This window comes from Schistocerca gregaria, chromosome X, assembly GCF_023897955.1.
Source record: "Schistocerca gregaria isolate iqSchGreg1 chromosome X, iqSchGreg1.2, whole genome shotgun sequence".
Lineage (NCBI taxonomy): Eukaryota > Metazoa > Arthropoda > Insecta > Orthoptera > Acrididae > Schistocerca > Schistocerca gregaria.
The window spans coordinates 693984251-693997725 of record NC_064931.1 but is presented as its reverse complement, the minus strand read 5'-3'; the positions used below and the strand labels follow the sequence as shown (position 1 = coordinate 693997725).

The window sequence follows — 13475 nt, the reverse complement described above, 5'->3', positions numbered from 1 at the left end:
CAAGATTTGCAACATTGTTTTTAGTTCTCACAATGGCACGGATTAAGTCAAAATTCAGGATGCAGAGGGTGCATAGACATGCAACTTTTCTGCACTGATCACTAATTCTTAAACTGAGTGAAAAACTGTCATACCAAATTTAAATTGCTCATAAGATACAACCAATTGCACATAGGGTAAATATTTGACAATATGAGATTTGACATATCAAAATTACACATTTCAATCACTCTAGAGATATGAGGTGTGTGTCAAACAAATTTTTTCTTCCTATTTACTCAACTTTCATATCAAGTAATTTTTACTTTCTTTAGTTTCTTTCAGCCATCTCTGGTAAATAATACAGAAGAAGTATTTATTCTTAGTACCTCAATTTTCAAGCATACTTTTAGCAAAAGTATGAGGCAATTCCTGTACAATGCATTATATGGTTAAAATATGTTTATGTGAAGAGTGGGAGATTGTTGTTACTTACAATGAAATTTCTTATAACTATTCATGTTAGGGCAAAGTTCTCATTTTCATCAAATCTTTGAATTCTCTCATTACTCTACGGTAGCCAGTAGTCAACTTCTTCCAGGCATGTACAAGTCTGTGGCATGCATTGTTTGGAGACTGTTCCTTGATTTCAAACTCATCTTCCATAAGATACAAACAATTCCACACAGGGTAAACATTTGGCTACTACATCATCTTCAGGCCCATGACCGACATGCGAGAAGATTCTACCTCAGTTGTGATCAAAACGGGGGCCAGCAATACTGACACTATTTCATTTTTGCAATAGCGATCACTTCAACCATCATCTGCCAGCAACAGCCGGGTCCCACAATCATCTCTAAAAAGATGAACATACAGAGACAAAAATTGGGGTGTTCGAACAGAGATCTGCATCACTGTACTCCAAACTAGAGACATGATTCTTACCACTGTACAATCTCGCTCGCCAACACTTACTCAGATAAATGATGACTGACTGAGACCCTCTGCTGCCGACAGGTGTTGTTGATATATCTTGATGTGGACAGCTGAAAATGTGTGCCCCGGCCACATCGAGGTATATCAACACCACCTGTCGGCAGCTGATGGTTTCAGTTAGTCATCATTTATTCCAGGGAAAAGCTGCACTGTCGTCAACAGTATTCTGTTGTTTCGAGAACAGTTACTGTCTTCATATATGTAGTTAAAGGCTACCCAGCCATTGACCTTCGCCTGTGCGAATGCACACAGGTTGCCCGAACTCTTACGGGAATTGCCAAAGCGTGCACGAGTAATGAGTGGATGGGCAAATGTCTATAAGGTACATTACATATGTAGAATTGTGGACAGTTGGGAATGTCAGTCTCACAGGAAGCGTGGAAGGGATAAGTCCCTGCAGTCGCGCTATTCATCTGTGTCCTCGGTGGCTCAGATGGATAGAGCGTCTTCCATGTAAGCAGGAGATCCCGGGTTTGAGTCCTGGTCGGGGCACACATTTTCAGCTGTCCACATCGAGGTATATCAACAACACCTGTCGGCAGCTGAGGGTTTCAGTTAGTCATCATTTATTCCAAGGAAAAGCTGCACGGTCATCAACAGTATTCTGTTCTTTCGAGAACAGTTACTGTCTTCATATATGTACTTACTCAGATACCTGCATATGCACAAATGGTTGCTATAGGCACACACGAGTAAGAAAATTAACGAATTTGTAACACAAAAACTGTGAGTCTTTGACTTTTTTTTTCTTTTCTTTCTTTAACAAAAGTTAGTGGAGGGAGGACTAGTTTGAACTTCACAGATGCTCTGCCAAGCAGTCATAATTGAAATTATCATACAGTGGATAAAAGTTAGAAACAATGTGCTACTTTTGACATTAAAATCTATTTAAATGTACTTTAAATATAGAAATTATAATTCATAGTTACCCACACTGACAACTACTAGTTAATCTTACACCAAAGCCACAAAATAACTATTATTTACAACTATCACAACATTTACCTGCAGTGCTCCTTTCAACTCTGTATCTGATGGTGGTACAATACACTCCTTGGGACCTAACTGGACTATTAATGTCTCCAAATTAGAAAAGTATTCATCATCTGGAAATTCGGTGACAGACATTCTGCGTTCCCCAACATCTACATATGCAAGACCAATAACCTGCAACACAAACATACAGCAATGATGGCATAAACATTTTGACACTGCTAATGTGAGTAATTTTTTTTACACTGTCAAACACTGGCATTATAGATGTAGCAGGACACAGATTCGAAAGCTACTTCTGGATTAATAGCTGAACATATGACAATATCAGTATGTGCAACATACATGTTTTGCTATTGTTACTGGAAACCTACATCAATTTTGTGAGTCAATGATGTACATAATTACAATACCAGAAGAAAAAATGACATTCATTACACCACATTAAAGTTACCTTCAGCACAGAAAGGAGTGTACAATGCTGCAACTAAAACTTCTGATTACTTTCCCAGCCATATAAAATGTCTGACAGACAATGAAGTAAAAGTTCAAAACAAACTGAGAAAGTCTCTCCTTGAAAACTACCCCTGTTCCACTGAAGAATCTCTATTATTGTAATGAGTAAAAGATGGTGGGTAATATTTATTAACTCACAGCTGCATATTTGCTGAAAAGAAGTTCAGCATTTAATCATATTTACAAAGTAATTTGCAATGTGAATATAAAATGACACATTCCACATCATTATGATTTAGCGTGCAACTTGATGAAGGCTGCCCAGAACAGTAACAACAACAATAGTGAGACCATTATTTTCCATTATGCATTTGATGCAGTAAAATGTTCAGAATAAATTTACTGCACTTCCAATGCATTTAAAAAGAATTACACATAAGAGCTGCGAAAGAACAACAGAATAAATTCCATACAGTTTTGTCATCATTTTCATCTCTCCTTTATCTCTAGTTGGGACATTCATGGTACTTCTTGACCTTCCCTCAATCTTTCCAATATTCTACTTTTATAACTATTTTGTTTCAGCCCATATTCCTCCACCTTACACTAGTCTTTATCGAGTCAATCCGTCTTGCTCTAGGCCTCCATCTTGTCCTCAAACTTGGCTTTCATTATTTGTTTTGGTATTTTTCCACATTATATTCTCTTTACATGTCCAAACTATTTTCTTCTCAATTCTATCAATCAACTTTTTTACTCCCATTCCCTTCCTAATATCTTCATTCCTTAATCTCTCTCTCCCTGTCTTCACTAACATGCTTCTTAGAAATTTTATTTCACTGACTTGGACTCTAGTCTACTTTCTTCTTGTCATTGTCCATGTCTCTGATGCAAATGCCAGTATGGGTGAAAAGTACTTTTTGTACAGCACTTCCTAAAATTTCATTGGCACCTTCCTTCCCAGACTAAACCCCTAACGCACTGGTAAAAGCATTGTTCTTTTGTACCCTTTGCTGATTTCTGTCTCCATCCACGCATTCTGCATTGACACACTTCCTATACATGTAAAGTTTTCTTTTGTCCTTTCCTTTCACTGTCTCATCTGGTCACCACCATAGCCTCAGTTCTCTCCACACCGTATTTCATGCCATACTTCTCTGAAATTTTTCCATTCAAAACGTCTAATGGTTCTTGTACATCCTTACTGTTAGTTCTCCACAACAAAATAGCATCAGTAAATACCAATAATTTCAATCTGCTTCCTCCGTGAGCTACTTACAGGGTGTTTAAACAATGACCGGTATATTTGAAACGGCAATAAAAACTAAATGAGCAGCGATAGAAATACACCGTTTGTTGCAATATGCTTGGGACAACAGTACATTTTCAGGCGGACAAACTTTCGAAATTAAAGTAGTTACAATTTTCAACAACAGATGGCGCTGCAAGTGATGTGAAAGATATAGAAGACAACACAGTCTGTTTGTGCGCCATTCTGTACGTCGTCTTTCTGCTGTAAGCATGTGCTGTCCACAAGGTGCAAGTGTGCTGTGGACAACATGGTTTATTCCTTAGAACAGAGGATTTTTCTGGTGTTGGAATTCCACCGCCTAGAACACAGTGTTGTTGCAACAAGACGAAGTTTTCAACGGAGGTTTAATGTAAACAAAGGACCGAAAAGTGATACAATAAAGGATCTGTTTGAAAAATTTCAACGGACTGGGAACGTGACGGATGAACGTGCTGGAAAGGTAGGGCGACCGTGTACGGCAACCACAGAGGGCAACGCGCAGCTAGTGCAGCAGGTGATCCAACAGTGGCCTCGGGTTTCCGTTCGCCGTGTTGCAGCTGCGGTCCAAATGACGCCAATGTCCACGTATCGTCTCATGCGCCAGAGTTTACACCTCTATCCATACAAAATTCAAATGCGGCAACCCCTCAGCGCCACTACCATTGCTACACGAGAGACATTCGCTAACAATATAGTGCACAGGATTGATGACGGCGATATGCATGTGTGCAGCATTTGGTTTACTGACGAAGCTTATTTTTACCTGGACGGCTTCGTCAATAAACAGAACTGGCGCATATGGGGAACCGAAAAGCCCCATGTTACAGTCCCATCATCCCTGCATCCTCAAAAAGTACTGGTCTGGGCCGCCATTTCTTCCAAAGGAATCATTGGCCCATTTTTCAGATCCGAAACGATTACTGCATCACGCTATCTGGACATTCTTCGTGAATTTGTGGCGGTACAAACTGCCTTACACGACACTGCGAACACCTCGTAGTTTATGCAAGATGGTGCCCGGCCACATCGCACGGCCAACGTCTTTAATTTCCTGAATGAATATTTCAATGATCGTGTGATTGCTTTGGGCTATCCGAAACATACAGGAGGCGGCGTGGATTGGCCTCCCTATTCGTCAGACGTGAACCCCTGTGACTTCTTTCTGTGGGGACACTAAAGACCAGGTGTACCGCCAGAATCCAGAAACAATTGAACAGCTGAAGCAGTACATCTCATCTGCATGTGAAGCCATTCCGCCAGAGACGTTGTCAAAGGTTTCGGGTAATTTCATTCAGAGACTACGCCATATTATTGCTACGCATGGTGGATATGTGGAAAATATCGTACTATAGAGTTTCCCAGACCGCAGCGCCATCTGTTGTTGACAATTGTAACTACTGTAATTTCGAAAGTTTGTCTGCCTGAAAATGTACTGTTGTCCCAAGCATATTGCTCGTTTAGTTTTTATTGCCGTTTCAAATATACTGGTCATTTTTGAAACACCCTGTATGTCTCATACACAATTTTAAATAATAATTGTGACATCACATTTTCCTGTTTGAACCTCATAATATTCCTAAACCAATCAGTTCTTTCAACATAGGAAGCTTTTGTCATACAGTGTTTGAAGAACTTAAATTGTTTCTTTTCCAACTCCCTTTCTCTCCAAGGTTTCCCATATCTTTTCTCTGGGGACACTACCACTAAGTCAAGAATTGTCATTATCAGATCTTTTTCATACTCCCAGTTTTTTATCTGCATCAACATACACTGATAAGCAGAAAGATTTTGATCACTGCCCTCAGCAAATTGGAATGCTACCTGGTGGCATTGAGAAATCCACTGACATAAGTGACTTTCGAAAAGGACAGATTGTTATAGTCTGGCACCCACTGAAAGTGGCTGAAGGGTAGTGAAACCACAGGTGACATGACTAACATCCACACCTCATCACACAACATGGAGGTAAAAGGCTTGTACGCTCTGTAAAGCAAGATAGGCGGTGATCTGTGACAGATCTGATGGTTGTTTTGGAGCACACTAGTCATGGCACATTGTTAAACATCATACTCTGCAGCTGATGACCACATGTGTTCCCATGTTGAATCAACACCATCATTGGTTGGAATTGCAATGGGCAAGGGATCAAAGAGACTGGATAAAAATGTGACACCTGGCCAGATTAAACATGTTTCTTGTTGCACTGGTTCAATGGTTGTGTCCACATAGGTCATCAACGAGGCACGTGGCTACCTGAAAAATCACTGCACCATGGACACATGCTGATGGGGACAGTAATATTCTATGGGGAGCATTCAATGATGTAACACTTCTGGGATGCAATTGGCAACATGCTCCGCAACCACAAACCACTGACCCATAACTTATGGGACTTACAGGACCTGTGAGTAGATAGCTGGTGTCACATACTTCAGGAAACCTGCCAAGGGCTTATCAAATCCATGGCATGCAGAATTATTGCTGCATTGAATTATAAATGGTGACCACCACACTACTAAGAAAGTGGTTATAATGTTTTGGCTCACCAGTCTACATTGTTAAACATTGGTAAACTAATGCCCTTATTTGGTAGAATACTATCTTTCCATTTTCTATCAGAGCAAAAACATTGCAACTATATTCCAAAATTTATGAAAAATAATGGTGGATAGCATGCCAATCAAATACTCGCTTGAACTGTAAGAGAAAGAACAGAGTCCTAAACAACTACACAACATACAGTTAGCTGTCAACAGAAATTAATTAGAATCATTTGTAAACTGTATTTCCAAACAGGTTTCCATGTCTTTTTATTTCAAGTACAGTACATAGTAGTATAGTGACATACATATTTGGAAGAAAGATCTAAGGGTACTACATCAGAACTACATATTACCACATATTTTATGCAATTTTTCACACACTGAATCTTAATGTCTATCACTAAATATTTTAGGATAAATCTCCACATAAGCCCTTTGAGGTGTGTTGAACAAATAATTTTTAATACAATACATACACTGTTTAAATATCTGTTGAGTGCCAGTAACCAAAATAATGCTCAAAACTATAAAAAAATCATATTTTATCCCCAGACATGCTGGTCTGGTTCAAGCAAACATGTATTGGCTGTGGCTTCCTTATTAGATACGTTCCATAGGTAAATTCAGGCTCATTTAGTTTTTGCGTAACGAAGACTGATCAATCTATTCACAATGACAAGTTGGCTTCTGTCTGGCCATTCACTAGTTGTTAGCATTTGTGAACTTTCTCTTGTAGTAGATGTTACAAGGTAGTAGCCATAATCTAGAACACAGCTTTACAGAAAATACTGAAAAGTTCTGACTATAAAATTGCATACAGATTAACCAGTGTCACATACAAATTACGTGTAGAAAATGAAATGATGCTATCTTGTGTAGTAATCGTAATAAATGAGACTGAAATTTTGTATAAAAGTTTATATTTCATTCCAGGCATTAAGTAAGGAAAATCGCAATACAACAGCAGACGAAAAATTGTCAGCAATATGCTTACCAGCATAAACTTAAGAGTTTACAGCATAGCCACTACTGGCTTCAGCAACAGCATAAACCTTCAGTCCATACTTATGAGGCTTATTTTGCATGTAAACACAGAAGCTCACACGACCTCAAAATGGGCATATGCCTTCATCAATTGTCAGTTTCTCTGAGGGATGATATGCCTGGATATATCGCTCCTTCAAATTCTAATAATAAGGTAAAACTTTATTAAGTGGGTGAAATCATTCTTCACCTGGTTTTTTCTGTTTGGAATTGTCAACAAGATGCAAGCACGACAGTATCTGAGTAAAACCCAAAACAATTCATAACAACTAAGAACAGGATTAGTGCTCCAGTGGTCCACAATGTTTGGCTTTCTTGAAATACACATGTGGCAGAGCATACTCAAGTAACGCCTCATCTCACTTATAGTCACTGGCTTCCAGGAACTCAAAACTGAATTAGGCTTCATGTTATTTCCTCCTCTTTTCTTCTGGATTGTCTGTGATGCATACAAATTTGTCTGTATATTGAGTTCTTTCATGTCACTGTCAGTAAGAAACACTTTACTGCAATCCAGTACAGAAATTGAGTCATCAATATTCACTAGAATCTGCCCGGGTGTAGTGCTGACAGACAGAGGTCGGTAGGTGTCAAATTCAGTCCAGGCAACATCTTTTGGATGTGGCGCAGCCACTGGGTTTGAAGTGACACCTTCAACATCATTCTCGTCTGCCTCTGAAGAAAAGCTGTTGTCGATCTCACTCTCTAAAAGGAATATCACATTATATGTAACTACCTATATCTCTTACAGAAGACATGTTCAGTAGAAATGTGTGTACTGCACAATTACGAGCAGTGATATGCCATTGAAAATTCGGGAACACGTACCGTCAAACACACCATTGTATTAACAATCATCAGAATCACTCTCTACATTATCCAGATTGCTGCTATCATTAATCAAATCCGCAATTTCTGCGTCTGATAAACCCCGCCAAGACACGATTGCAAACATGCAATAACAATGACAAAAGGAAGACTGAGAACACAAAGATAAGTTTTAACATGAATTACGGTGCTGTAGACAACACTGCCGTGATATCTATGGACGCATTTTGTTACTAAACATCTTTAAAACGTATAACGCTGGCCAAACCTGTAGAAACATTGCAGTGTTTTGCATTAAATTGAATGTAGCAGCCCGTAAATTTTACGGGTTTGGCGCTTAGAGTGTTAAAGATGAGGTACCCCAGAACATCATTCCACATGATGAAATTGAATGAAAATTCGCAAAATATGTTAATTCACTGATTTCTCTTTCACCAAGATCTGCAATGATTTATATTGGTTAAATTACTAAGTACCACTTGCTGGATTCTTTTGGTTATACATTATATTACCCATTGAGTAGCTATACTATCAATTCCACAAAACTTCAATTTATCTAGGAGAACACTATGAGTGGCACAGTCAAATGCCTTAGATAGGTTGGAGAAAACGCCAGTCGGTACTATTTTATTACATGACGTTTGCAAAATTTGTTGACTGAACACGTAAATGGCATTCTCAGTAGAGTGACTTTTCTGACACGCAAACTGCTATTTGCTGAGGATATTATAATTGGCTAAGATGAAGTGCTATTCTAGAATACATCACCTTCTCAAAAGTGTTGGAAAATAATCTCAGCAGGGCGAAACAGGTCAGCAGTTATTAACATCTTTTCTATCACCTTCCTTATATAGAGGTCTGACAATTGCATATTTCAGTCTCTCTGAAAAACTGCCTCGAGTTTGTGATGCATTACATATTTCAGATAAGACCTCACTTATTTTATGGAAACAAATCTATCAGAAACACCATCACAACCAGTTGAGCTTTGATCTATGAAAGAACGTATAATTTTTTTAATTTCAGTAGGAGAAGTTGGTGATGAAAAAGTAACTCAATCTAAATGCAGTCATTTGCAACATATTGCTGTGATTATTCTCTCGTACTGTTTGCCCCTATACTTTCTACTGTAAGTAAGACATCATTATTAAATGCATTTGCTATCTGTGATTCATCATTTATAGCCCTTCCATTCGGTTCAATAGTGATGTTATCCCATTCTGTGACTGGTTGTCCTGTCTCTTATTCTACTACATTTCTTATAGCCTTAGGTCTATTGACAGTATTACTGATTTCTGACATTATGTGCATGTACCTCAATTTTTTAATAACCTTTCTTAGTAATTTTGAGTAGTTTTTGTAGTGTGCAATTACTGCTGGATCTCTTCTTGTTCTTGCTGACACATACATTTCCTTTTTCCTTGCACAAGACATTTTACTCCTCTTAGTGATCAACGGTTTTTTACGTTGCTGTTTAACGTCTCTTCTGATTAGCTTATATGGAAAGCTGTTTTTCAAATAATGATATAAATTAATCATGCGATAGATTAAACCTTACGTTAGCATTTAATTAATTATAAGTTTTATCCCAGGTTTTCTCTTGTTAACTATTCTTGAAAACATTTGTCCTTGAGTCATTAATTATTCTAACTGTTTTCCGCTGAGGAGTATCCATACTGGGATGTTCCAAGTTTATTGGGTAAATAGCTATTTTCTTGCTTTGAGCTTCATCAAAGGAAACATTATCAATTAAATTCATCTCTCTTACTCCAAATTGAGCCAGGTATTCACCGCAGTCAGATGGTGACAGATTACAAGATGCAAACTGTTCAACTCAGTGACGCAACCCAATCCACTTTACCAGACGGCATTCTTGACCAATTGCAAATCTGTGTTAACAAAAGCGTAAGTAAACCAGAAGTTTTAGGAAAGATGTTTAGAGTACCAGCTTGTGTTGACAATTTCAGTCAACAAGATATCAAGATTCCATATGGAAAGATATTGGTAGGGGAAGAAAAGGTTATAGAAACCAAAGTTCTACGTGAAGAACAATTTAAGCCAAGTAAGATTGGTTGGTTGGTTTAAAAGAGGGGGAAAGGGACCAAACTACGAGGTAATCGGTCCCTTGTTCCTAATAAAACAATGCCACAAATGTGAGAATAAAATAGACAAGACATATAACACAAAATGGAAAGACAGGAAAGACTACAAGAACAAAGGAGAGGCAATGAACACTAAAAGGAATGAAAGAGGAGAAGAGAACAACAGAGAGCTACAAGAAACAGTTAGAAGAGAGTAAAACAAGGAAGCAGATTACAGTGGCTGGCCGACCACGAAAATAAAAAGGAAAAGCCAGCCATCCTGCAACACATTAAAACCTTCACCCTAAAAGCACTAAGGTGGAGGACACAGAGGGACAGAGGACACACGCTAAAATTCAGATCGAATGATAAAACCCACCCTTATGGACGAAATGTAAAACCAAATCAGTCGATGAGGCGTTGTCTGCTAAAATCAATGATAACGAGTCCGGCAACCAAAGATGAAGTTGCAGGGCAGCCAAAGGAGGACGTAAGAGAAGAATATGGGCCACTGTCAACTGGGCACAGCACCGAGAATGAGGCGGGTCTTCACGGTGCAGGAGGTAGCCACGGGTCGCCCACGCACGGCCAATGCGGAGCCTGCAGAGCACCACAGAGTCCCTGCGAGACGCCCTCATCGAGGACTTCCACATATTCGTGGTCCCCTTAATGGCTCGTAGATTGTTGTGCGTACTGAGATTTTGCCATTCCATCTCTCAAAGCTGAAAAACCTTGAGGTGTAATAACGAACGCAGGCCACTTGCGGGGATGCCCATCTCCAGAAGTGGTTTCCGTGTAGCCTGTTTGGCCAGCCTATCGGCAAGTTCATTTCCTGGGATTCCGACGTGACCAGGAGTCCAGACAAACACCACTGAACGACTGGACCGTTCCAGGGCACAGATGGACTCCTGGATGGAAACTACCAAAGGATGACAAGTGTAGCGCTGGTCGATAGTTTTCAGGCTGCTCAAGGAGTCAGTGCATAAAAGAAAAGACTTCCCAGGGCATGAACTGAGGTACTGAAGTGTACAAGAAATGGCCACCAGCCCTGCAGTGAATACACTGCAGCCATCGGGTAACGGGTAACGAATGCTGTTCAATATGGCTACCGTGCACATAGGTGAAGCCAAAACGACCATCAGTCATCGAGCTGTCGTGTAAACCACTTCAGAGCCCCAGAACACATCAAGCCGCAGGGTTAACAGAGTCTTTAGGGCCACGTGAAAGGTCCAGACAAAGCTGTGGCCGAGGCGTACACCATGGAGGCACACGTAAATGGACCGCAAGTAGAGGTGGTCAAGGGAAAGACTCCAGTTTGGGAGAAGGGACAGCACGAGAACCGCAATCGTTAGCCCCAAGCTGGGCCGCTGATGCAGGAGATGGATTGCCGCAGGCGGGGAAAAGGAGACAGTAATTCGGATGCTCAGGGGAACTACAAATGTGTGCTGCATAACTGGCGAGCAGTTGCACATGTCAGATCTGCAATTGTGGGACACCAGACTCCACCTGTACACTGGTCACCAGACTCGTCCTAAAAGCTCCTGTCGCTAGTTGAACCCCACAGCGGTGCATAGGGTCTAGTAAATGCAATGCTGAAGGCACTGCCGAACCATAAACCACACTCCCGTAGTCAATACGGGATTGGACAAGGGCTCTGTAGAGCTATAGCAGTGTAGAGCAAGCTGCACCTCAACTGGTGTCACTCAGGCAACACAGGGCATTGACGTGCTGCCAGCACTTCTGCTTAAGCTGTCGAAGATGAGGGAGCCAAGTTAATCGAGTGTCGAAAACCAGTCCTAGGAATCGATATGTCTCCACTACAGTGAGTGGATCATAATTAAGGTAAAGTGCTGGTTCCGGATGAACAGTACAACACTGACAGAAGTGCATGACACATGACTTTGCAGCTGAAAACTCAAAGACATGGGCTACAGCCCATGACTGCACCTTGTGGGTGCTGCTCAGCAACACCAGTACAGGAGCAGCAGTAGGAAATGCAGAAGTTGTCTGTGTACAGAGAAGGTGAGGCGGAGTGCCCGACAGCTGCTGCTAGACCGTTAATGGCACTAAAAATAGACACACTTAATACAGAGCTCGGCAGGACTCCATTCTCCTGGATATGGATGGAACTATGGGAGGCACTAACGTAAACACAGAAAGTACGGAGCAACAGAAAGTTTTGGACAAAAATCTGCAGCGGGCTCCGGAGACCCCACTCATACAATGTGGCAAGGATGTGATGTCACCAGACCGTCTCGTATGCTTTACGTAAGTCAAAAAATACGGCAACCAGGTGTTGGCATCTGGAAAAACGTTGTTCGGATGGCAGACTCGATGGACACAAGATTATCAGTGGTAGAGCGACCCTGGCGGAAGCCGTCCTGACATGGAGCCAGCAGGCCACATGACTCCAGGACCCAACTCAACTGCTGACATATCATAAGTTCCAGCAGGTTACAAAGAACGTTGGTGAGGCTAATGGGCCACTAGCTATCCACACCAAGGTTTTTTTTTACCAGGTTTGAGCACCAGAATGACAGTGCTCTCCCGCCATTGTGATGGAAAGACACCATCGCACCAGATCCGGTTGAAGAAGAAGAAGAAGAAGATGATGATGTGTCATTTGTAGACAGATGAGAGATGTTTCATCATCCGGCTGTATATCCTATCAGACCCAGAAGCTATGAGGCGCTCAAGGTAAGGGTTCCGCTTATGCCACTGTAGAGCTCGCCAAAACTCCTTAATTGCTTCAGTGACTTCCAGCGACCACCATGGGACTGCCTTATGCCGAGGACACTCTAAAGAGCGAAGGATTATGTTTTCTGCCACAGAAACAATTGTTGTAGTCACCTTCTCAACCATCAGAGATTCAACGGTGACAGCAGAGGTGAAAGTGTCCAAGTCCACCTTGTTTAAAGCCCAGCTGGGGACGCATCCGAGGGCTCACACTGGACCAGTTACAGGAGGATGGGGAACTGGTCACTACCACACAGGTCTTCATATGCCCTCCAGTGGATAAGTGGGAGACGTCCTGGGCTGCGAATGGATAAATCAATGGCCGAGTAACTACAATGAGCCACACTGAAATGTGTGGTGACCCAGTATTTAAGAAACAGAGGCCAAACTAAGACAGTAAGGTTTCGACATCTCTGCCTCAGCCAGTAAGCATGGTACCACCTCACAAGGGGTTATGGGCATTTAAATCTCCCAAAACTAGGAAAGGGTTCTGGAGTTGATCAATCAGTGCAGCTAATACATTCA

General features: G+C 41.0%; 1 protein-coding gene across 1 annotated transcript in view; it reads right to left on the bottom strand.

Annotated features, from left to right (window-relative positions):
* Positions 1-13475, bottom strand: part of LOC126297694 (DNA mismatch repair protein Msh2) — a 196179-nt gene that overhangs the window by 69207 nt on the left and 113497 nt on the right. The window contains exon 6 of the mRNA XM_049988816.1: positions 1984-2145. Within this exon, the coding sequence (XP_049844773.1) occupies positions 1984-2145 (162 nt within the window). The remainder of the gene's footprint in view (positions 1-1983; positions 2146-13475) is intronic.